The sequence below is a fragment of the Crocodylus siamensis genome, chromosome 6 (genome assembly GCF_052110815.1).
Source record: "Crocodylus siamensis isolate JL-2025a chromosome 6, ASM5211081v1, whole genome shotgun sequence".
Classification (NCBI taxonomy): domain Eukaryota; kingdom Metazoa; phylum Chordata; order Crocodylia; family Crocodylidae; genus Crocodylus; species Crocodylus siamensis.
The window spans coordinates 1,070,193-1,093,873 of NC_143400.1; the positions used below are offsets into that span (position 1 = coordinate 1,070,193).

Below are 23,681 nucleotides of genomic sequence, written 5' to 3' on the forward strand. Positions count from 1 at the left end.
GTCTCTCAGGGGCTGCCTGACACCCTGCCATGGCTTGGGGGGTCCTGTCAGCTCTCCATGCCCAGAGTCAGGGAAGAACCCTTTCCAGCTGACACCAGATACCCCCCCCAAATCATCTTCCCTTGGATCTTTTTTAAGGTGCCAGTTATTAAGGGCAATATGGTCATTGCAGATCCCCCCCACACCCTGTTTACCCCCAGGTCTTTTAGGCCCACCCCACATGCAGCTGCATCCTGCGCCCAGCCCCATGTGCAGGCTGGAGAACGTGAGGGCTCCCTGCCCCCGGACCTCTTTGGTGCCCCAGAGCCATGATGGGGGGCCACTGCATTGGGGGCACAGATGGGATAGGGGAAGGGAGTGGCCTGTCTACCTAGTGCTGGCTGGTTTCCACCCCGTGGTCTCCACTGATTTCCAAGTGCTCTTTGGAGCTAAGAATATCGGCGCTTCCAGACGGCGGCTTGGGGTTTTCTGGGCTGCGGCAGAGAAAATTGCCGGGTGGACCTAAGGGCGTGGGTCTTCCTAGAAAAGAACGTGAGAGCATCAGAGCTGCCGCGGGCTGGATCCGACCCAAGGTCCGGCCTGCCCTGTCCCCTGCGTCCGAGAGCAGAGCTGGGAGGGAGAGAGGCGGGGTCTGAGCAGGGTTTTCCCATGTTCCTCTCCCCCTCGCAGCCTCCAGCATTGAAGGTCCAAGACATATTGATCCAGAGGCCGTGCCCCCCCCCCCCCCCGTGCTGGTTTTCTATATTCCAAAGGGCAGCGGGGGGGATCGGGCTATGGGGGGAGACTAACGAGGCCCGGCCTGGTGGGATTAGGAGAGAGGTGCTGGAGAGGAGGTGGTGCCAAGGGTTTATAATATACAGAGTGGTGAAGAAGTGGTCCTGGGGGATCGATTCCTGGCAATGTCTCGCCAGACGAGGATGAGGGGTCCTGGTACAAGATGAGCAGGCCAGCAATGTAACACTGACACCAGGACAGTCATTTCCCCCTGCATGGGGTGAAAGAGGGGAGCTCGCAGGCACCGGGTGCGCGGGGAGCAGAGAGTTCAGCCAGATCCACCCGGGGGCTGGGCCCGTGCTGGGGGAAAGGGGCACCGGGGGCTGTGGGGTGCGGGAGTGCAGGGCACAGCTTTGGGGTCGCCACATCCTGGACCCTTGATGGCTGTGAGGGGGAGAGGAATGGAGGAAAACCCTGCCTGGACCCCGTCACTCTCTGGCTTGCAGGGACCGGGCAGCACGAATGCAGGGTCTGCCCCCATCCCTGGCAACTCCGATGCCCTTGTGTTTCTCTCGGGCTCCCCAGAGTCGACTGCATCACCTCTGGGCGGCCGCCTGGGATGCCCGGGGTCCTGAGCGAGGTCTCCAGAGGTCTCAGAGAATCCAAACCCTCCCCAGCCCCCTCCTCCACGGCTCGCAGCCCGCCGCCCCACTGGGGCTGGCACCCGGCCTGGTCTCCACTGCGCGGGAATGTGCTGCCTCCGCACTCTCAGAGATGAACCCTGTCCTGGGCTGGCACCACCCCAGCAAGCCTGGCAGTCGGTGCTGGGGAACCCAGGTGTCCCAGTCCCCCCACCAGATCATAGAGCCTGTTCCCCGCCCCCCGTGTGGCTCTTGTGGGGACAGTGTGGAGCTTCCTCCCCTCCTCCTTTTCCTCTTGCTTTTGCCAGTGGCCTGGATTTTGAGGGGAGAGGGCTGGTCTGGGTCTGCCCTGGAGGGGGTATCACATGGGCCACATTGTCCTGTGCGCTCTGGCGAGGCCTCGGGTTCAGAGCAGCTGTACAGCTCCAAGCGCCGTGCACAGCTGCCCTGTGCGACACACACACACCCCTGCCACACACAAGCACGCTCTTGTACCTCCCACACATGCTCACCCCCCGCATACACACGCACATGCTCTCACACGCTGCAGCACACATGCTTCCACCCCCCCCATACACACAGGCTGACACAGGCCCACCCCACACACACGTGTACATGCTGTCACCCCTGTACACACACACCAGCTCTCACACACCCCGACATGCATGCTCACACCTCCCAGCACACACATGCTGACAGACCAGTCCCACACAGGGTCACCACCCCACACACACACACACTCATGCTGTCACGCCCACACCCACTCTTACATGCCCTAACATATATACATCCCCTGACATGCTCACTCATACCCCCACGCACCCGCTCTTGCAATCCCTTCATACACCTGTTGACACAGACCCCCCCACAGACACTCACCCCCCCCACACTCTCACACACATCCTGCACACCCTCACACGTACTCACACATGCTCACAACCCACACATGCACACTCATGCCCTTGCACCGCCCTCACACGCAGACACCCCCACACCCATGCTCAACTCCCCCACATATGCACGCTCATGCCCTCAGACCCCCACAAGCTCTCACACACACACCTGCCCCTCCCTTTCCTTCTGCCCCCTCCCCAAGCCATTTCATCCCCCCATCATCTCATTCCCCTTTGATTTGGGTTTTGTGTTGTTTTTTCCTCCCGGCCCCCAGAGCATCGTGCGGGGGAACAAGCCCGCGCCCGACGGGTCCCTGGCTTGGCTGCTGGACGAGTTTGAGAACGTGTCCGTGTCGCGCTCCAACTCCCTGCGCCGGGACAGCCCCCCGCCCCCCGCCCGCCTGGACCCCCCCCGGCAGCCCAACGGCCTCAGCCCGGGCGAGGGGGCTCCCCGGGCCCACCCCGACCGCGGCCAGGAGCCCCCGGAGCACAGCCGGCGCGGGGCTGGCGCGGCCCGCCCGCCCCCCCCTGAGTACCCCCGGCCCCGGGCAGGCGGGGAGCATCGGGGGCGGCGGGACGGGGCGGAGCGCCGGCCCCAGGCCCCGCGGGCGGGCGAGGGCAGCCCCCCGACCCCCCGGGACAAGCGCCCACTCTCGGGGCCCGACATGCGGACGCCCCGGCTGCCCGCAGGGAGCGGGGCGGCGAAGACAGCGCAGCAGACGGGGCGGGGCTTCCACACCTATCCGCGGGCTGAGACCGACCCTGGCCGCAGCGCGGGTGCCCAGGTAACCGCCCCCCCCCCAAAACCGGCCCCCTCCTTCCCCCACGGAGGCTGGGGCTGCCCCCAGGGAGTGACAGGGCTGAGGTGGGGCCACGTGCACATATGCAAATGCATGTGCACGGATAAATGGACACTCCACACGCATGCCCCTACTTGCACCCCACACACACACACCTCTCCACATGCACGCTCCCCAGGTACTCGCACGCATCCTTCCACATGCATACGTATGCACACACACATGCATGTACACCCTTACTTGAACCCTCCACACGCACTCCCCATGCACTCGCACATCCCAGACACGCCTGTGCATGTTTACCCCTACTCACCCCCCTGCCCCAGGCACACTCCCCATGCATTCACACACATCCCATAGGCACACACATGCACACTCATGCATATTCACATGTACACCCATCCACCCACACACACCCCTACTGGAATCCTCCACATACATACTCCCCATGCACCGCACACACCCCACGTGCACATACACATGTAGTCTTCCACACATACATCCCTGCTCAAACGCACACACACGCTCCCCCTGCACTCGTGCGTATCCCACACACATAGGTGCATACACTTGCATGTACATGTAACCCTACACATGCTCAGACCCCATCCACACGTGCTCACACCTGCTCCCCCACACCCCCCTCCCCCCATACATACACACACTCATGCACCCCCACATGCTCACCCCCTTCCCATACACACACATGCACATGCATGCACACACACATCTCCCCCTCACACACACATCCACATGTACTCACACTTACACCCACCCCACAAACTCACTCTCACCCCTCCACACTCAGACTCCCACCTCTGCACACCCCTATATCCATCCACACCTACACCCACCCCTACAGCAGACAGCCCTGCCTCTTCCCCCAGGGCAGCTCCAGTCCCCCCAGCCTGGAGCTCCTGGGTAGCCTCTGCCCGCTGCCCCTCTGTGCTGCGGGGCCTGGGGGTCTCCCCTGAGCTCCCCCAGCTCCTTTGCCAGGGACGCATGGGCCTGCCAGGCCCCTCAGCACCTGTGTGTTGTCCTGCGAGCTGCCCCCGCCCGCCTCCGCTTCCCCCCCACATACCTCAGATGCCTCTGTGTGGCCTTTCCACCCCCCTCCATCCACCTGCCTGCCCCCATCCATCCATCCATCCCCCCATCTCTGCACCCCCATTCCTCTAACCCCTCTCTCTACAGCACCGGGGTGGGAGCAGGGGGCATCTCCACTGCCTTCTCCCTCGGGTTCTGGCTCACACGGCCTCTCTGTTTTCTCCACCCCTGTGTAGGCTGACCGCCGGCCCCAGGACGCAGCCTCCAATGGGCCCCTCGGTGGGTCCTCCCAGCCCCGCGCTGGGCCCCCCGCGCCACCCCCACCAGGGCTGTCACCGCATGCCTCAGAGCCCCACCTGCCCCGTGCTGTGCCACCCCCGGCGCCCCCACAACCCCGCTCGCCCCAGCGTGAGCCGCAGCGCGTGTCCCACGAGCAGTTCCGAGCCGCCCTGCAGATGGTGGTGGACCCTGGCGACCCCCGCACCTACCTGGACAACTTCATTAAGATCGGCGAGGGCTCCACCGGCATCGTCTGCCTGGCCACAGTGCGCAGCTCCGGCAAGCTGGTGGCCGTCAAGAAGATGGACCTGCGCAAGCAGCAGCGACGCGAGCTGCTCTTCAACGAGGTGGGCCCTGGGGCTGGGCATGTGGAGCTTTAGGTTCCCTGGGGCTGTGTGCATGGAGCTGGAGGTTGCCTGGATCCATGTGCACAGAGCTGGAGGTTCCCCAGGACTGCGTGCATGGAGCTGGAGGTTCCCCGGATCCATGTGCATGGAACTAGACAATCCCTGGGTCCACCTGCATGGGGCTGGATATTTTCTGGGGCCATGGGCATGAAGCTGGCAGTTCCTTGCATCTGTGCACAGAGCTGGATGTTCCTTGGATCCATGTGTGCAGAGCTGGGCATTCCCTGGGTCTGTGTGCATGGAACTGGACGTTCCCTGGACCTGTGTGCACAGAGCTGACCCCAGCGGGGTCATAGAGTTGTAGAGTCCTGGAGCTGTGGGGCTGGAAGGGACCTGCAGGGGTCACATCCAGTCCAGCCCCTGGCCCGAGGCAGGATCAGCCCTGGACAAATCCAGCATTGAACCTCTGAGCAACACGACTATCAGCCCTGACACCACACTGGGCATTGCCCCTGCCTCTGCCCCTAAGAAAGCAGGGGGGCTGCAGGGTGCAACTGCTGCCAAGGGGGGTCATGGATGCTGCAGAGATCCCAGGCAGAGGCTGTGCACCCACTTCAGAGGGAGGGGAAACACCCCCAGTCTGGACCAGTCTGAGCAGTGGAGAAATCCCTTCCTGCCCCAGTGCAGCGTGGGGCTGAGCCTGAGCGCGGGGGCAAGACTCTCCAGCCAGGACCCTGCCGGGTTGGTGCCAGCAGGAGCATTGGCACAGCCCAGCCCCATCCCCTGCAGCCAGTACCCTAAAACTCCCCTGACACGTGGAGCAGAAGTCGGGAGGCCACGTGCACAGAGCTGGACATTCCTAGGGCACAGGTCAGATGTGCCTGAGGCCCTGTGTGCCCGGAGCTGGATGTTCCCCAGGCCACGTGTGCACAGGTTGCACGTGTCTGGGGCCCATGCACGTGGAGCTGTACGTGCTCAGGGGCTTTTAAGCTGCCTCCACCCCATCTCATGGGGGCAGCAGATGGCTCCACAGCCCTTCTAGGCCACCCCCTCCCCCCCAAGGTGCTTTTCCCACTCGGGTATGGGGGGCTCAGGGTGTCCGGGCTCTGATCCTATCCAGGCCTTGGGGGTCCATCTCAGCCCCACCAGGTCTCCTGCCCTGTGCCCCCCCATAGCGGCACCAGCTGCTGTACATTGCAGGGTATCTCCCCACCCCCCCGGCCCAGCCTGATGCCCGTGCCCCCCGTCGCAGGTGGTGATCATGCGGGACTACCAGCACGAGAACGTGGTGGAGATGTACAACAGCTACCTGGTGGGCGACGAGCTCTGGGTTGTCATGGAGTTCCTGGAGGGCGGCGCCCTCACCGACATCGTCACACACACCAGGTGCGCCGGACGCCGGGTTCCCTCCCGGCTCTGCCCCGGGGTGTCGGGGAGGGGGTGACGGGGCCCCCGGCCGCCCGGGTTCCCTCCCGGCTCTGCCCCGGGGTGACGGGGCCCCCGGACGCCCGGGTTCCCTCCCAGCTCTGCCCCGGGGTGTCGGGGAGGGGGTGACGGGGCCCCCGGACGCCCGGGTTCCCTCCCGGCTCTGCCCCGGGGTGTCGGGGAGGGGGTGACGGGGCCCCGGACACCCGGGTTCCCTCCCGGCTCTGCCCCGGGGTGTCGGGGAGGGGGTGACGGGGCCCCCGGCCGCCCGGGTTCCCTCCCGGCTCTGCCCCGGGGTGTCGGGGAGGGGGTGACGGGGCCCCGGATGCCTGGGGTCACTTCTCAGCTGTGCCAGGCTGTGGGCACACAGTTGGGGTTGGGGAGGGGGGTGACCCCGGGGGGCTGGGTTCCCTTCCAGCTCTGGGACTGAGTGCAGGGTCTCCATTAAAGCCGGGGGGTGATGACAGGGTCCCTGGACCCCCGGGTTCCCTTCCCTGAACATTGTCCCCCCCGCCCCCCCGCAGGATGAACGAGGAGCAGATCGCGGCCGTGTGCCAGGCCGTACTGCGGGCGCTGTCCGTGCTGCACGCGCAGGGTGTCATCCACCGCGACATCAAGAGTGACTCCATCCTGCTCACCCACGACGGCCGAGTGAGGACCCCCGGCCCCCCTCCGTACCCCTTCAGGGGCTTCCCCCCAGCCCAGAGTCATGGGGTGGACCCCCCAGGCCCAGCTAGAGCTGCCCCCTGGGCTGGGTCTGCCCCCCTTACAGCTGGCCCTGGCCCCTGTCCCCCCAGGTGAAGCTGTCGGACTTCGGGTTCTGCGCCCAGGTGAACAAGGAGGTGCCGCGCCGCAAGTCCCTGGTGGGCACCCCCTACTGGATGGCGCCTGAGCTCATCTCCCGCCTGCCCTACGGCCCCGAGGTGAGACCCTCCCCTTCCCCCCAACCTGCGCCTCACTTTCCCCTCTCCCTGGGCCTCACTTTCCCTCCCTGCCACCTGTTTTCCTTCCACCCGCTTCATGCATCAGTTTTCCCTCCCCCTGTACCTTTAGTTTTTGTTTCCCCTCCGCTGCGTGGTTTCTCTCCTGTGCCTCAGTTTCCCCTCTGTGCCCCGGTTTCCCCTCCCTCCCGCCTCAGTTTCCCCTCTCCCCATGTCTCAGTTCCCCTTCCACCATACTTGTTTCCCTGCCGTGCCTCACTTTCCCCCTCTCACCCTCATGTATGGAGCCTGGGAGCCGGGCACTGCTGGAATGGCACTCCCTGGCTCAGGGGTGGGGGTGGGGAGCTCCAGCCCCGGCCCCCCCACTAACCCCCCCCCCCCCGGCCCGGGCAGGTGGACATCTGGTCGCTGGGGGTGATGGTGATGGAGATGGTGGATGGGGAGCCCCCCTACTTCAACGAGCCGCCGCTCAAGGCCATGAAGATGATACGCGACAGCCCCCCACCGCGACTCAAGAATGCCCACAAGGTACCAGGGCCTGGCCCCCCCCACCCCCAACACCCCTGCCGGGGCAGGGGCCACCCCCCGACTCCCAAGCCCCCCTCCCCTCCCCAGCTATAGTTGCTTCTGGGGGGATGAGGAGGGTGGGGTATTATGGGGTCTGGGGGCTTTTATGGAGTGGGGATAGTGGCATGTGTGGAGGGTATTTTGGGATGTGGGGTTAGTATTATGGGGTGCATGGGGGGTATTGCAGGGTGCAGAGGGGGATTATGCGGTGGGGGGGTTTACAGGGTAGAGGGTATGATGGGGTGGCAGTGCAGGGGTATTATGAGGTGGGGGATTGATCAGCTGGAGGGGAGTATTATGGGATGTGGAGAAGGGATTATAGGGCGGGTGTGGGGAGGAATTATGGAGCGGACGGTATTGCGGGGTGGGTGGGGGGTATGGGGAGAAGGGGAGTATTATGGGGTGTGGGGAGAATATTATGGGGTCTGTTTGAGAAGTATGGGGTGGAGGGGAGTATTATGGGATGTGACGGGGGGCACCTGTTCTGGCATGACAGCTCAGAGCTATGCAGGGCTGGGGGTCTCTCTCCCCGGCCCCAACCCTCACTGTCCTCGTCCCCCACCAGGTGTCTCCACTGCTGAAGGGCTTCCTGGAGCGGCTGCTGGTGCGGGAGCCGGCGGCACGAGCCACGGCAGGCGAGCTGCTGTCCCACCCCTTCCTGGCCAAGGCCGGGCCGCCGGCTGCCATTGTCCCCCTCATGCGCCAGCACCGGCTGCGATGAGCCGCCCGCTGCCACCGCGCACCAAAGACCAGGGTGGGGGGGCCATGGACCCCCCTGCCCAGCCTGGCCACGGGGCCCACGGACCGGACTGACTGTGCCACTACTGTCCCGGCCACGGGAGGGCTCCCCGCCCCTGCCCCGTGGCCCCTACTACTGAGCTGGGGGGTATTATGGCCCCCCCCTTTTTTAGACACCCAAAGGGGTGAATTCGGGGCTGGGGAGGGGTTAGCTCAGCCTGCTCCTCCCCCGTGACCCCTCCCCCATGAGGCTGGGTGTGGGGGGGGGCTCCAGGCAAGAGGCATCTGTGTCCACCCCTCCGAATGGCCCCGATCCTGGAGACCAGCACAATGATGGGAGGGGGGTCTGGTGCACCTGCCCCAGCTCCCTTCCTCTCCTGACCCCCCCCTCCAGGGGGGGCCACACCAGCCCCCACCTACCACACTACTGCCTTGCACCCCCCTGGGCCCGATCCTGACCCCACTGCTCCCCCCCACACCACCCCCGGGATTTGCTCCGGGGCCGGGACCCCAGAGCTTGCCCAGGAGGACACTACTGAGGGGGGGCCGGGGGGGACAACCGCTATTTATACGGGGCTTTTGTAACACTGCAGTTCGGGGGTGTCCGGCCCCCAGCCCAGCCGTGAGCTGAGCCCTGGGCAGGCCTGGGCCGGACTCTGTCCTGATCGGGTCCAGGTCAGTTTTACTATTAAAGGGTTTTTTCGTTTTGGAGCTGCTGCCTTGGGCTTTGTGGGGGCTGGGGGGGGCATGGGGGGGTCCTGGCATCCCAGCCTGGCTATGGGGGTCCCAGCCTGGCTATGGGGTCCTGGCCTGAAGCAGGTCTCAGCCCCCCGGTGTGCCCCGGTCCCCAAGAGAGAGGCCAGGTCTGGGCAGGGGCCAACTCCCTCGGCCAGCCGCTGGTGTCTGAGGTCTTGGGGGCTGTGGGTGGGGGGGTCGTGGGATGGACGGACGCTCACCCCCGGGGAGGCTGGCTCGGGGGCCCCATCCCAGGGAGAGCCTGTGGGGTGGGGCATGGAAGGGAAGGGGTTCATCAGGGAGAAGGGGCTAGTGGTTAGAGGCAGATGGGGGGGCTCTTTGCCCAGTTTCCAGGCGGGGGGTAGAGCTGGGGGCCCGGGCACGCCGGGGGGCCCTGGGGCTGGGGTCAGGGGTCAGGGGTCGAGGAACAAGGCCATGCTGGGAAAAACCAGCTGCATCTCAGACCTCTCTGGGCAGAAGTGTTTATTGCTGGGGGGCGGGGGGGCGGGAAAGGCTGGTCCGGAGAGCAGAGGATCATGGGAAGACAGCTTTCCCAGGCAGAGAGCATCATGGGAAGGCCAGAATCCCAGGGAGAGATGATCCCGGGAGGGCCGTTTCCTTGGCAGAGAGGATCATGGGAAGGCCGTTTTTCTGGGCAGAGGTTCATGGGAAGGCTGCTTCTGCAGGCAGAGGATCACGGGAAGACCGTTCCCAAGCGGAGAGGATCATGGGAAGACTTTTCGAGCAGAGAGGCTCCTGGGAGGGCCGTTTGCGAGCGACGAGGACGACGGGACGGCGGCTAGTTGCACTTGCAGTAGAAGGCGGAGATGCTGTCGTCCCAGTCCCCGAACAGCCCCTTGCGCACCTCCTGCAGCCGGTAGACGATGCCGGCGGTGAAGCGCTTGGAGCTGCCCTCCTTGCCGCGCCGGCTCCAGACGGTGAGCTCGCAGCGCGGCGCCACCACCAGCGACGACACGCAGTTGTTCCAGCCCGACGGCATGTAGGGCATGTCCGTGCCCGGCGGCACCGGCAGCACGCGGCCCCCGCAGCACTGGTCGTAGTAGGGGCTGTCGTCCATGTAGAGCTGGGCGCACAGCTTGGTGCCGTTGGTGTCCCTCAGGTCGGCCGGCGCCGGGCACTGCGCCCCCCCCGGGCGTGCCAGCACCGCCAGGGCCAGGGCCGCGGCCGCCACGAGCTGCGCTGGGCTCATTGTCACGGGCAGTCGGGGCGGGCGAGGGGCCCCGGCTTTATAGGGCGGGTGTGGGAAGGGCCCAGGTGCGGGGGCATGCGGATGGCTGGAGTTCACACGGGGGGGTGGGGGGGGTGAGGTGTCCAGGAGGCTGGTTGGGTTGGGGGAGTTGGTTTGGGAGTGTGGGGTTGGGACTGGGGGGCACCGGGTACTGTGGAGACCCCCCCGGCTGGGATTTGGGGGCACCGGGTACTGTGGAGACCCCCCCGGCTGGGATTTGGGGACACCGGGTACTGTGAAGACCCCCCCCGGCTGGGATCTGGGGGCACCGGGTACTGTGGAGACCCCCCCGGCTGGGATTTGGGGGCACCGGGTACTGTGGAGACCCCCTGCAGCTGGGATTTGGGGGCACCGGGTACTGTGGAGACCCCCCCGGCTGGGATCTGGGGGCACCGGGTACTGTGGAGACCCTCCCCAGCTGGGATTTGGGGGCACCGGGTACTGTGGAGACCCCCCCGGCTGGGATTTGGGGGCACCGGGTACTGTGGAGACCCCCCCGGCTGGGATTTGGGGACACCGGGTACTGTGGAGACCCCCCCGGCTGGGATTTGGGGGCACCGGGTACTGTGGAGACCCCCCCGGCTGGGATTTGGGGGCACCGGGTACTGTGGAGACCCCCTGCAGCTGGGATTTGGGGGCACCGGGTACTGTGGAGACCCCCCCGGCTGGGATTTGGGGGCACCGGGTACTGTGGAGACCCCCCCGGCTGGGATCTGGGGGCACCGGGTACTGTGGAGACCCCCCCGGCTGGGATTTGGGGGCACCGGGTACTGTGAAGACCCCCCCCGGCTGGGATCTGGGGGCACCGGGTACTGTGGAGACCCCCCTGGCTGGGATTTGGGGGCACCGGGTACTGTGAAGACCCCCCCCGGCTGGGATCTGGGGGCACCAGGTACTGTGGAGACCCCCCCGGCTGGGATTTGGGGGCACCGGGTACTGTGGAGACCCCCCGCAGCTGGGATTTGAGGGCACTGGGTATTGTAGAGACCCCCCCCCCAGGCTGGCACCGGTGTCCAGGAGGCTGGTTGGGATTTGTGCGGTGGGGTGAGGGTTCCCCCCCAGGCAGAGGAGAGAAGGGGGGCAGGTTGGCATCGGGGAGGTGGGTTGGTAATAGGGGCTCAGCCCAGCACCTCTTTACTTGCATTGTGCCTCGGTTTCTCCATGTGCAACACTGGGCAGAGGGAAGCCATCCCCACTACTCACGTGCCTAGCTCCCCCCCAACCCAGGTGTCTGCTTCCCCACACCCCCACCTTGCTCTTGTCTCTGCTCTGCAAATATTTGCCCCTGGGAGCAACGTGTCCCTGGGCTGGACCCCAAGGCCACGGGGAGGGGAGGGGGAGTCCCTGACTAATGAGCACTTGATAATAAGCTGATTTATCTATGCAAATAACTCCCCCAGCCCCTTAGGAGACTTCTGGGCCCCTCAGCCTACAATCAACCTCCTGGGGGGGGTGCCCCCATGTTAATTAATGCTAATTAGTCTATATTAATATTCATGTCAGGCAGAGGAAGGTGGGGGTGAGCTGCTGGCGAGCAAGGGCAACCCCAGCTCACAGAGGTGCAGGATGCTTGGCCCTTTAAGAGGGGATTTGCCCCAGCTGGGGCAGATGGGAGGGGTAGGTGAGGCTGGAGCTGAGCCCGGAGCTAGACCCGGGGATAAGTTTCTGCCCCTCTCCCGGTCTCTGGGGGTATTTCCATGCTGCCAAAGCCCTGGAGGGGTATAGTTCCAACCAGGCTTATTGCCCCCCTGCCCCCCCCACTCTCCTCTTGCCCTCCCCCCCACCCCCAGGTGCTTCAGAGAGGCCACAAGACTCAGCTCCCTTCGCTTCGGCTTTATTAACATCCGGGAAAGACCCACCCCCACCCCCTCGGGGACCAGCCCAGGGGCACCCCAGTAAATATGGGAACAGTTGTGGGGGAGTCGCCCTGCTGCAGTGCAGGGACTAAGACACATGGGGGGAATAAATAACACGGGACCTGCCATGGCTGGGACGGGGTGGAGTGGGGAAACACTGACGTCCATGCCATGCGTGTGCACATGCTTGCACATCCAGCGTCATGCACAGGTGCACATGCTTGCACACACAGGCTGTCATGTGGGGGGGGCATGCCCCAGGAGTCTGGTGTGGGCACGTATGCACAGGTGGTGCAGTGTAAACGCGTGTGCATATGCTTGCAGGTGCAGAGTTTAAACGTGTGTGCACATGCTCGCAGGGGCAGTGTAACACGTGCACATGCTTGCAGGTGCAGGGTGTAATGTGTGTGCACATGCTTGCAGGGGCAGTGTAACGTGTGGACACGCTTTCACCTGCAGGGTGTGACATGCACAGTCACACATGCGCACCTGCTTGCATGTTTGCACACAGTCTAGCCCGTGCACACATGGTCTCAGGGTCTGGTGTGCAAGTAGGCAACGCGTATGACAAGTTTGTAGAGCAGGCGGAAGAGGTTGAGGACAGCGGCTTTCTCCAAGCACTCACGGGACACCTGCGGGGACACACACACGTGCTTGTGTTAGAGCACACACAACAGCCACAAATTTCTGTGAGCATTCCTCCAGGCTCGCGAGGAGACTCCTCTCCCACCGGCTGCATAGCAGGGGCTGAATCACACTAGCAGTGCTCCTAGGGTAGGTGCACATGCGTGTGCATTTGCACATGGGTACACCCATGCATGCCATCAGTGGAGGAGCTGGCTTGCATTGAACTAACGGCTACCCCCCAGATTAAAATAAGGCACAGTCACGTGCCACGTCCCCCTCCCCACAGTGTGGCCCCTCGCGCTTGGCGCTGTACAGGCTCTCTGTGGCTCTCACCTGGCTGCTCTTGGCCCGAATCCTCTGCAGCCGCTTCCTAAGCCTGGCAGGGGCCTGGGAGGCGCCTCTGGGGGCCCGTGCCTTGAGCAGGATCTGTGGGGGTAAGACGCATGCGTGTTGCAGACGGCTGCTGGGGGGGGTCACAGCCACAACTCCTAAATTGGGGTGGGGGGGCAATTAGCCGCCTGCTCCTGAACCAGCTTCTCCTCAGCCAGGCCTGGGGTGGGGGGAGAGGCCTGGAAGCAGGACTGAGCCCCCCTGCAGGGAACTGCAGCTGCTTCTGGGGTGGAAAGTGTCACGGGGGGCTCCCACGTGGGCAAAAAGAGGCAGCAGAGTTGCTGGGCTTCGTCTCTGACTGATCCCAGATAGAGGCGCATGTGGGGGCCCGGGTGTGGGTTTCCCCACCCACTACTGATTGTATGCGGGAAGATACGGTAGATGCTCCCAGAGGCAGCTGCATTTCAGTGGGGAGCTAGAGGGGGGCAGGGGGATCCGTAGGGCCGGTCCCCGGGTGGGACACCCCAGAGGTGGCTGCACCTCACTAGTAAGGGGATGGCATCCCCGGGTGGGACACCCCAGAGGCAGCCTCCCAGCCACGGCCCCCGCCAACTCGCCCACGTTCCACCCCAGAAGCGGCCGCATTTCCTCCTCACGCAGCGTCTCAGCTTGTCCCGGATGCCAGCGAGGAAAGCCAGGGGCCGGGCCGCCTTCCCAGCCAGCTGGGGCACACTGAGGTTCTGCAGGACGCGCACGGTCCGGTCCAGCTCCACTTCCGCCAGCACCAGCCGGGCCCACTCCTGGGGGGGCAGAGAGGCAGGTGAGCCGGGGCGTGGGGGGGTCCCGGGGGGTGGGGTCAGAGAGGGGGGCAGGTCTCACCGGCAGCCGCTCCAGGCTCCGTTGGGGGTGGAAGAGCTTGTCCGAGCAGTTCTGGGCATCCGGGAGCCCCGCTTGCTTCTGGGGGGAGAGGGGAAGGATCTGCCTTTGCCCTGAGGAGGGCAGAAATGCAGCCACCTCTGGGGTGCGCCAGGGCAGCTATCACCTCCCCTCCCCGGACTCACGTATCCGTCCTGGAGCTCCTTGAGGGGCCGGAGCTCGCTGCTGGGGAAGTCCAGGTACTGGGAGAGCCAGCAGCCGGCAGCGGGGGCCCCGTGGACCCCGGGGCCCAGATACCCCAGCCCGAGAGCAAGGAGCAGCAGTTGCAGCATTGACCTCATGGTGCCTGTGTCGGGAAGTGTGTGTGGGGGGTCAGACTGAGGGGGGGGTCCCCTAGATGCTCTTCCCAGGTTTGGGGGGGTCTCTCAGGCAGGGAGGGGCTTCCTTTGCCATTTGCACAGGGTGGGAAACCGAGGCAGCGTGGGGGTAAGTGACTCTGCAGAGTCAATCAGGCAAGCAGTGGCAGAGCTGAGATTAGTGCTGCCCCCTCCCCTTGGCTTTTAAAGGAGCCTCCTCCCTCCAGCAGCAGTAGGAGGTTGTTATCCACCCTGCTACTGGCTGGGACATGCCTGGGGGTGCAGCCTGGGTCTGGCACTGCCATGGTCGGGGGCTCCGGGTTGCTTGGACCCCCCCATCCCACCCCTCGTTGTGTAGGGACACACTAGGCACTGCATGTACCCAAATCCCCCCCAAATGGCCCCAAAACAGGTAAGCGGTGGGGGCCAGTCCTACCTGAGCGGTGCTGAGCAGGGGGTCTGGGTGGTAGGAGCCGAGTGCGGGGTCCGGGCAGTGGGCGTCTCCTCGGTGGCTTGGGGACCCGGACAGTGTCTCTGGGGCTTCATCCTCTGGCCTTTTATCCCCCCTATATCAAAAGCGAAAAGGGAAAATTAAAAGCCCCCCCACTGCGGCGGGCTCGGGGATCTTTGTGGTGAGGGAAGCAAACTGATGATGTCATGCCACGGCATGATGTCATCGCCAGGGTATTAGCATGACGGTGCCCCTCTGGGCCAATCGTGGCAGCAGGTCGGAGACCTTTGGTCCCGCTGGGGTTTCCTGGGTGGGTGGGGGCAGCGCTGAGGGAGATTCGGGTTGCTAAAAGCCTTTTCCTTTCTGTTTGCAGGGCGGGGGCTGGGGGCCGGGGGGCCAGGCACCCGGGTCTCGTCCTGGTGGGTGCGCGGCGGAGGGCTCGGCCTGCACGCCTGGGATCCGTGGCTCGCGTCCTGGGCCCGGCCCCGGGGCTGGGTACTGGGGGGCGCAGGGTGGCCTGGCGGTGTAAGAAGCGCTTCGTGGGGGTTGATCTCCACCCCGGGCGCTGCGGGAATCGGCTGCGGTCAGTGCGGGACCCCGGCGCGGCCGTACGAGCACCCGTGGGGCTCGGGGGGGCCGGAGGCCTGGACGAGGCCAGCGTGGTCCCATCTTCAAAAAGGGGAAGAAGGACCCGGGGACTACAGGCCGGTCAGTCTTGCCTCGGTCCTGGCCAAGCTTTTTGAGAGCGGTATCCTGGCGCACGTCCCCGAGGGGCCGGGGGGGATTTCCTGCTCAGGGGCGACCCACATGGGTTCATCAGCGGCAGGTCCTGTCAGACCAACCTGGCGGCCTCCTACGGCCAGGCCACCAAATCCTTGGACGCGGGGGGAGCAGCGGACATCGTCTTCCTGGACTTGCGGGAGGCCTCGACACTCTCTTGCCCCGTCCTCATTATGAAACTGGGGGCTGTGGTGTCGACACCCGCACAGTCAGACGTGTCACCAACGGGCGGGAGGGCCGCACCCAGAGGGCAGTGGTGGACGGGGCATGTTCGACCCAGAGGGACGCGGGCAGCGGGGGCCCCCAGGGCTCGGTCCTCGGGCCCGCACTGCTCAACATCTTCATCAGCGATTTGGACGAGGGGGTGACAAGCACCTGCTCAAATCTGGGGGGACGTGGGCACGCTGGAAGGGAGGAACAGGCTGCAATCGGACCTAGGCAGGTTACAGGGGTGGGCGGACGAGAACAGGGTGGGATTCAACAGTGATGCCAAGATGAACGTGGGCCAGCAGTGTGGGGACATCGTCAGGAAGGCCGACCGCACCTTCTGGAGCAGGTCCAGGGGGTGACCCTCCCCCTCTGTGCGGCACTGGTCAGGCCGCAGCTGGAGGACTGCGTCCAGCTCTTCGGGGGGGTGTGGACAGCATGGAGAGGGTCCGGAGGAGGCCACTCGCATGGTCGGGGCAGCAGGGCAGGCCTACGAGGAGAGGCAACGGGACCTGAACCTGTCCTGAGAAGGCTGAGGGGGGTCTAGTGGCCTGTTGCAAACTAGTCAGGGGGGACCAGCAGGCACTGGGGGAGTCCCTGTTCCCCCGAGCACCGCCAGGAGTGACCAGGAATAACGGTCACAAGCTGGCAGAGGGCAGGTTTAGGCTAGATATCAGGAGGCGACTTCCCGGTCAGGGCGGCTGGGGTCTGGGACCCACTCCCAAGGGAAGCGGTGCAGGCTCCTGCCCTGGGGGGCTTTAAGACAAAGCTTGACAGTCACCTTGCCGGGGTCATTTGACCCCAGCACTCTTTCCTGCCATGGCAGGGCTCGGACTAGATGATCTGCTCAGGGCCCTTCCGACCCGACCGACTATGAAACTACGAGGTGCTGGGAGCCCAGCCCTGGAAGGGAGTGGGGTGCAGTGGTTAGAGCAGGGGCAGGCCAGGAGCGTGGACGCCTGGGAGGGGAGCAGGATCCAGAGAGGGGGAAGGGGACGGGGCAGGACAGTGGCATGGGGGTCAAAGCACCCCCCCTCTCCAGGCCCCCCCATCATGGCCTCCATGGGGGAAGGAGTCTGGGCTCTGCCCCCCCCCGCCATTCCTAGGCCCCTGGGAGACTCTCCCTGAGCCGGCAGCAGGGAGGCAAGGACACCAGCGGGTTTGGCACAAGTGTTTAATTCCCGTGCGCGGCCAGTGCGGGCAGGACCCAGGGGCCTAGAGGGGCCGGGGCCGGGCCCGGGCGCGGAGCTGGAAGGCGAGGCTGTGCCCGCGGAAGGTGCGGCGCAGGACACGCAAGTCGATGGCAGCGGGCGGCCCCACGGGCTCCAGCTCCAGGCTCTGCAGCAGGGTGGTGATGAACAGGAACAGCTCCAGCCGGGCCAGGCCCTCGCCGGGGCAGGCGCGCTTCCCTGCGTGGGGACACGGCTGTCGGCTCCATCGCGCCAGGGCCTGGCCTGGCACACGGCCTGCCCGCGGGCTCCCAGGCTCCGGCCTGGTCGCTTGGGCTCTGTGTGTGCGTGTCCCGGACACCTGCGCCGGGGGGAGGTGTCCTGCATGCCTGGATTGTGTGTGTGTCCCAGACCCATGGTGCACAACCCCCTCCCTTACCTATGGAGAAGGGCATGGCCTCCTCTCTTTTGCGAAATGCCCCCTTCTCATCCAGGAAGTGCCCGGGGTTGAAGTCCTCGGGGGTCTCCCACACGCCCTCCTCGAAGTGGGCCGAGGTCAGCAGTGGGATCACGGTCGTGCCCTGGGCGGGGGAGGGGGTACATTTTAGGGGTTATCGTGACCTGTTGGGGACCAACAAACATCCCCAGGGGGGTGATAATGCTGGGATTCCCAGGGGGTTAAGAGACTTGACAAGGGCCGTCGGGGGGGGGGTCAGTGGCAGAGGTGGGCCTGGCACCCAGGTTTCCAGCTGCCCAGGCTTGCACTGAGCCCTCATCAGTACTGAACGGTGGGCTTGGCATCATGAGTGTGAAATCACAGGTGTGGATGAATGGGCATAGATTGCGGGTGTGTGATTATGAGCTTGAACTAACGGGTGTGAAATCACAGGTGTGAAATGATAGGTGTGAATTGGAGGCCCAGAGCATGAGCAAGACTGATGGGTGTGAGCTAGTGGATGGGAAGCACAGGTGTGAAATTACAGGTGTGCATTATGAGTGTGATATTATGGGCGTGAAGGCATGGGCCTGAGATAATAGGTGTGAAAGGGCAGGTGTAAAGTGACAGGCATGGATCACAGGTGTGAAATGATGGATGTGGGTTTACAGGTATGAAATTACAGGTGCGATAACTTGGGTACAGATCACTGGCATGAAATCATAGGCGTGGACCATGGATACGCAATTGCAGGTGTGAAAATGCAGACGTGGGATTACAAGTGTGAAAGCCCAGGCATGACCTCCTGGGCGTGAAAGCACAGGTGTGGGATTAGAGGTGAGATCACAGGTATGAGATGGAAGGTGTGACATCCTGGGCATGGGTCCCAGGCGCGCCCCCCCGGGCGGGCGCGGGCCGTACCTGGGGCAGGTGGTGCCCGCGCAGGGTGAGGGGCCGGGTGGTGGCGTGGGGCAGCGCACCGGGCACCAGGTCGAGGTAGCGCTGCAGCTCGTGCAGCACGGCCATCACGTAGGGCAGGCGGGCGCGGTCCTCGGCCCCCGGCGCGTGGCTCCAGCCCACGGCCGCATCCAGCTCCTGGCGCATCCGGGCTGCAGAGACACATGGGCCGTGGGGGGAGGACAGGCATGTGCCTGCACATGTGCGCGCCCACACGTGTGTGTCCCGGGTGCTCGGGTGCATGGGCCTGTCCTGGATGCCTAGGTCTTTTGTGTGCATGTCCCAGACGCCTGGGTGTTGTGTTCTGTATGTGTGTGCTGCACACTTGGATTGTGTCTGTGTGCACACATTTGTGTGCTAGTCTCCGTGTGTGTGCACATGTGTGTGCATGTCCCACATACCTGGGTTGAAGGTGTGTGCGCACATGTGCATGCATGTGTGTGCCTGGGACACCTGGGTTCTCTGCACACATGTATGCACACACCTGTATGTCTATGTGTGCATGTTCCACATCCCTGGGGGCAGTATGTGTGTGTGTGTGCAAGTGCCTGGATTCTCTTCGTGTGCATCTGTGTGTGTGTGTGTACATCCATGCATGCCTTGGACACCTGGGTTGTGTGTGCACGTAATTGTGGACACCTGTGTTCTCTGCGTGTGTCCCCAGCCCTTGGGACATGTGTGCATCCCGTGCGACAGGGCAGAGGCACACTCACAATCCTTTGCAACCCTCCCCCCACACTTTTAGAGCCACCTCCAGGCCGCCCTCCGGCCTGCAGCGCCCCTAGGGGCCTGGAGGGGGGGTGCGCAGACATCCAGGCCCCCCCCCCGGATCCTGGGTAGGTGCATGACGCTGTACGTCTGCGGCCTGGCAGGAGGGTGGGAGGCAGGATGGACGCCCCCCGGCCTCCCCACCTTGCACCTCAGGGTATTTGCAGAGCACGACGAGGCCGAACTTGAGTGTGTTGATGGTCGTCTCGGTGCCAGCCACGAACAGGGACCGAACCAAGGCCACCAGGTTCTCATCCCTGAACTCCGTGTCCACCTTCCCGCGCTCCTGGGGGGAGGGGAAACCACCCATATCAGCATGACCCCCACCTCCCTGCACCTCCGACCAGCTTGGGTCTGGGGGTCCCACACGGGCCAGGACGTTTGGTTGTGCTTTGAGGTGATGCCTCTGTGTGTGTGCGTGGGGGGGGCACTGATCTGGGGAGGGGCATCAAGGAGGTGATTAAGTAACCAGTAGGTTAACGAGCGGATTAATCTCCCATGCAAAAATGCAGGCACTGATTGAGCCTATTGGTCTCCCACAACATGTAATGTGTACAAGCGCCCCCAGGGGCCGCCATTGATTGGTTAATGTCCCATGCAAATGACACATGCTCTAATTAGTTGATGGATCAATTAATATCCCATGCAACATACGGGGGCGTTCATTAATTAATCAATGGATTCATCCCCCAGGCCTGGTAGAGGCCCATCCCATAACATGGTGCTTTCCGATGGACGCTGGCATGCTGGTGTCCCCCGTTAATCAACAAAGGGATTAATTCCCCCGTGACCAGCAGGGGCTTATTAATTAATGCATTAATTTCCCAGGGGTTGCATTAGCGTGCTAATTAATACGCAAAATATAGGTGCGTCCTTAAGGAAGCTGCCTCCCCTGCAGACAGGACTGTGCTCACGGACTGATTTCCTTATGCAAAAATATAGGTGCGTTAATTGAATCATTTCCTCTGCATCACAGTGGCGTATTAATTAATTAATAATTAATGCCTTTATTTCCCTTGCTAAGGACAGGGGTGGTAACGAACTGGTGTACATATTTCCCAGAGCTGAACTTGTTTCCTGGGCAAAATGCAGGTGTGTTAATATATTCCTCCTGCTGCCCCGGTAAAATGGTGGGGGGATGTAAAATGCAGTTAATCAAGTCAATTAATCAAGTTAGTGAAGTCAGTTAATGGAGTTAATAGATAATTAATTAAAATCAATAGTGACTGATTGATCATTTGATTTATCAAGTTGATTGATTTATGTATTGAATAAATTGATTGATAATTGATTTAATAAAGCCAACTGACTTAGTTAAACCAGTTAATTAATTTAGTTCATTGATTGTGCCAGCTTAATTGATTTAATAAATCAATTTATTAAATCAGTTTACTAATTCCTGGATAGATTTCATAAATTGATTGATACTGGATTTAACAAAGCCTGTCGAGTTAGACCAGTTAATGAATTTGAGCCACCTAAGTTAGTTAGGCCAAGCAGGTTAACTGATGGAGTTATTCAAGTTAGTTAACTAAGGTAGTAAACAAAGTCAGTGAATCATTGAATGATCAGTGGTTGATTTAATAAAGCCCGCTAGGTTTGTTGGGTCAGTCAGTTAATGTAGTCGATCCGGTTAGCTAAGTTAGGTCAATTAACTTATGGAGCCGGTTCATGAAGCTGCCTCTGGGAGGGCAGCGGGGCCCGCGGCTGGAGCAGGGGGCGGCGCGGGGCTCCAGGCGGGGTGGCGCTGACCTGCTCCTGGCGCCGCAGGTAGCAGTCGAGGAAGTCCTGGGGGGCCGGGGGCGCGGGGCGCCGGCGGCGGGCCTCGATCTGGGCGCGGATGAAGGCCTGGGCCCGCTCGGTCTCCCGCAGGGCCCGGTGGTGCGGCCCGGGCAGCCAGTGCAGGAGCCCGGGGAAGGTGTTGTAGCGCTGGGGGCGATGCGATGCCTGGGGTCGAGCGGCGCGCCTCGGGGCCCCGGGGGGGAAGCCTGGCGCGCCGCCCCCCCGCCGCCCTACCTGGGCCGCGGGCGAGCGGAAGAAGCGCATGAAGGCTTCGCTGAGCCGCAGGAACTCGCGGGCCGGCGGGTCATCGGGGTCGAAGCCGGGGCCGAAGAGCAGGGACCCCAGGACGCCGCACACGGCCCGGGACAGGTCGAGCTGGGGGTCGAAGGCCTGCCCTGGGGGCCGGACGCTGGCTCTCGCCACTGGGCCGCGCTCCCCTCCTGCCCCCGACCCCGCTCGCCCCCGGCCCCCCGCTCTGACCGCTGCACACCCCTCCCCTCCCCTCCCCTCCCAGCTCCGAGCCACAAGCGGGTGCCCCGCTCCAGCCGTGGGCCCGCTCCCCCCCGAGCAAAGCGGGCGTCGGCCCCCGTCTGACCTCGGCGGCCGTGCCAGCCCTGCGCCAGGCGCTGCGCCGCCTCCCGCACCCGCGTCTCCATCGCGCGCCGGCCCAGGCCCAGGTCCCGCAGGGCGCTCAGCGTGAAGCGCCGCAGCTGCCGCCACCGCTCCCCGCTCGTGCCCACGAGCCCTGCGGGTGCGGGGGGCTCAGCGCCGCGCGCCGGCCCCCCCGCCCCCGGCGCCTCGCGGGGCCCCCGGCTCCCTCACCGTAGCCGCGGCTGGCCAGGTGTTCGGCGGGGATGTGGGGCCGGCCCGCCAGGGCCTCGGCCTGATCCAGCAGGGCCTGGCGCAGGGCCCGGTGCCCGCACAGCACCACGGCCGGGCGGGGGCCCATCCACAGCGTGAACACGGCGCCGTGCTGCTGCCAGAGCTGCGGGAACGGGCGCAGCTCGGTGCACCGCCGCCGCGCCCCTCCGGCCCGGTGGGGACCCCGGCCCCGGCCCCGGCCCCCGGCGGGGATTTGGCACCGCTCGTCGGCGGGGAGGTCTCGGGGCGCCGTGCGACGCGGTGGGGCAGGCGGCAGCGGGCGAGCCGGGGGCCAGTGCGGAGGGTCCGATGCGGGCCTGGCCGCCGGGGCTGAGGGGCCCGTGTTCTTACCCGCCGGTAGGTCTCATACAGCGGCTGCAGACCCAGGTTGCCCAGCAGGGGCCAGGGGCGGGGGCCCGGGGGCAGCCCCTCGCCACCCGCCCCGCCGAGGCCCAGCCACGCCAGGCCCAGGAGGACGAGGAGGACGAGGAGGACGAGGCTGAATGCCGCAGCCCCCGGCTCCATGGTGCTGCTGCCCGGGGGGGCGCTGACCACCCCGTCTTCTACACAGCACCGTCAACCATTAACCAGACTGGACTTTGCCCCCCCGGTGACTCGAGGTGGGCCTGATCCCAGCCACTGGGGCCCAACCCCCCTTTTGGGCCTGGCTGCGGGGGCTGGAAGCATGCTGGCTGCTAGCTACAGGTTGCCATGGTGATGTCCCTTCGCCCCGCCTTTCTGCCTTGGCCTCCCCCCTGCCCCCCTGCCCCGCTCTGGTCTCCCCATGGGGCTGCGGGGCCCGGGGGGGCAGCATTGCTGCGGGGGTTGCCGCCCCCTTCATCTGCTGCCTCAGCCCTGGCTGCGCCTGTGAAGTGCTGGCTCAGCAGCGTGGGGGGAGGGCGAGGAAGGGGCAGGACGCCTGGGTTCCTTCCCTGCCCCCTGGGGCCCGGGAACCAGCCAGCTGTGACCCCCCGCACAGCGCCCCCCGCCGGTTCAGGCAGGGGTCACTGCAGCCTTGTACAGGCCTCTATGCCTTTAAGCGGGAGCAAGGCGGGGGAGCCTGCATGGTTCTGCCCCTGTTTTGCATATTCATGAGGTGCAGGGGCTGGCAGGGAGCACCACTGCCCCCCCTTCCAGGTGAACCCTCATCGCCTGGCAACCAGCAGCTGACTGTCTCCCAGCAACCAGCGCCTGGCAACCGGCCCCCCCTGCTGTCTCCTAGCAACCAGCATCCTGCTTGCTCCTGGGCTCCGCCCCTTGGCAACCAGGGGCTGAGGGTCAGGAGTGATGGGCAGCGGGGACAGGGGGCTGTGAGTCGGGAGTGAGGGGCACCGGCGGGGCTGAGGGGAGACAGCTCCTCTAGCTGGCCCTCTTCCTTCCACCTGTTGCGCCCCCAGCTCTCTCTGACTGTAGTAGTCATCACAACACCCCCCCATCACAGCCGCTCCGTCCCCTGGCACACGGTACCAACATTGCGCAGTTGAATGGTGAGTTGCATGAGTTGCTGGGCCCCGGCGCATGTGCAAAGCAACAGTGAAGCCATAAAAATGGGTGTCCAGCTACAAAATGCGCCACAGCGCTCATGCCTGGAAACACACACACGACACAAGTCACATGCAACGCTCCCCTCCCCCACACAACTCGCACACAACCCCCAACCTCCACCGGGCTCCAGCCCCAGCCTCCCGCACTCTCCGTCCCCAAGACCCTGGCCTTGTGGCCAACCCTCCTGCTCTAACGCACCAGGCCTGCATAGTTTCATAGTTTCTAGGGCTGGAAGGGACCTGAGCAGATCATCAAGTCCGACCCCCTGCCATGGCAGGAAAGAGTACTGGGGTCAAACGACCCC

The 23,681-nt window shown here is 64.2% G+C and overlaps 4 protein-coding genes across 14 annotated transcripts in view; 1 reads left to right on the top strand and 3 right to left on the bottom strand.

Annotated features, from left to right (window-relative positions):
* The window catches only part of PAK4 (p21 (RAC1) activated kinase 4), a 31,186-nt gene extending 22,094 nt beyond the window's left edge, over positions 1 to 9,092 (top strand). For 5 of the 7 annotated variants that reach the window (XM_090053170.1, XM_090053171.1, XM_090053167.1 and 2 more), the window contains 7 exons: positions 2,524 to 3,033; positions 4,332 to 4,721; positions 5,974 to 6,107; positions 6,671 to 6,797; positions 6,944 to 7,069; positions 7,481 to 7,615; positions 8,220 to 9,092. In XM_090053170.1, coding sequence (XP_089909296.1) covers positions 2,524 to 3,033; positions 4,332 to 4,721; positions 5,974 to 6,107; positions 6,671 to 6,797; positions 6,944 to 7,069; positions 7,481 to 7,615; positions 8,220 to 8,375 — 1,578 coding nt within the window. In that variant the 3' untranslated portion in view covers positions 8,376 to 9,092. The remainder of the gene's footprint in view (positions 1 to 2,523; positions 3,034 to 4,331; positions 4,722 to 5,973; positions 6,108 to 6,670; positions 6,798 to 6,943; positions 7,070 to 7,480; positions 7,616 to 8,219) is intronic. The other 2 variants (XM_090053172.1, XM_090053173.1) reach the window with 1 other exon arrangement.
* A 738-nt stretch (positions 9,093 to 9,830) lies between these two features.
* SYCN (syncollin) lies at positions 9,831 to 10,337 on the bottom strand. The gene has a single exon (XM_090054361.1). The coding sequence runs from the start codon at positions 10,335 to 10,337 to the stop codon at positions 9,927 to 9,929; it is 411 nt and encodes a 136-aa protein (XP_089910487.1). The 3' UTR covers positions 9,831 to 9,926.
* A 2,394-nt stretch (positions 10,338 to 12,731) lies between these two features.
* LOC149860335 (interferon lambda-3-like) lies at positions 12,732 to 16,905 on the bottom strand. 2 transcript variants are annotated; one of them, XM_090052944.1, is made up of 8 exons: positions 16,197 to 16,905; positions 15,715 to 16,086; positions 14,858 to 14,987; positions 14,251 to 14,411; positions 14,069 to 14,143; positions 13,846 to 13,989; positions 13,193 to 13,285; positions 12,732 to 12,864 (listed from the first exon to the last, which is right to left on the bottom strand). In XM_090052944.1, exons 4-8 carry the CDS (start codon positions 14,404 to 14,406, stop codon positions 12,766 to 12,768), a joined length of 567 nt encoding a protein of 188 aa, XP_089909070.1. In that variant the 5' UTR covers positions 14,407 to 14,411; positions 14,858 to 14,987; positions 15,715 to 16,086; positions 16,197 to 16,905; the 3' UTR covers positions 12,732 to 12,765. The 2 variants fall into 2 exon arrangements, with proteins under 2 accessions (XP_089909070.1, XP_089909069.1); XM_090052943.1 differs by having other exon boundaries at positions 14,069 to 14,146.
* Positions 16,906 to 17,019: 114 nt separating this feature from the next.
* On the bottom strand, positions 17,020 to 22,494 carry LOC149860336 (cytochrome P450 2B4-like). 4 transcript variants are annotated; one of them, XM_090052939.1, is made up of 9 exons: positions 22,184 to 22,494; positions 21,794 to 21,956; positions 21,567 to 21,716; positions 21,206 to 21,366; positions 20,942 to 21,118; positions 19,334 to 19,475; positions 18,386 to 18,573; positions 17,468 to 17,609; positions 17,020 to 17,268 (listed from the first exon to the last, which is right to left on the bottom strand). In XM_090052939.1, the coding sequence occupies exons 1-9, from the start codon at positions 22,355 to 22,357 to the stop codon at positions 17,075 to 17,077; spliced, it is 1,491 nt and encodes a 496-aa protein (XP_089909065.1). In that variant the 5' UTR covers positions 22,358 to 22,494; the 3' UTR covers positions 17,020 to 17,074. The 4 variants fall into 4 exon arrangements, with proteins under 4 accessions (XP_089909065.1, XP_089909064.1, XP_089909066.1 ...); XM_090052938.1 differs by having other exon boundaries at positions 20,942 to 21,366; XM_090052940.1 differs by lacking the exon at positions 21,567 to 21,716 and having other exon boundaries at positions 20,942 to 21,366.
* Positions 22,495 to 23,681: the final 1,187 nt, after the last annotated feature.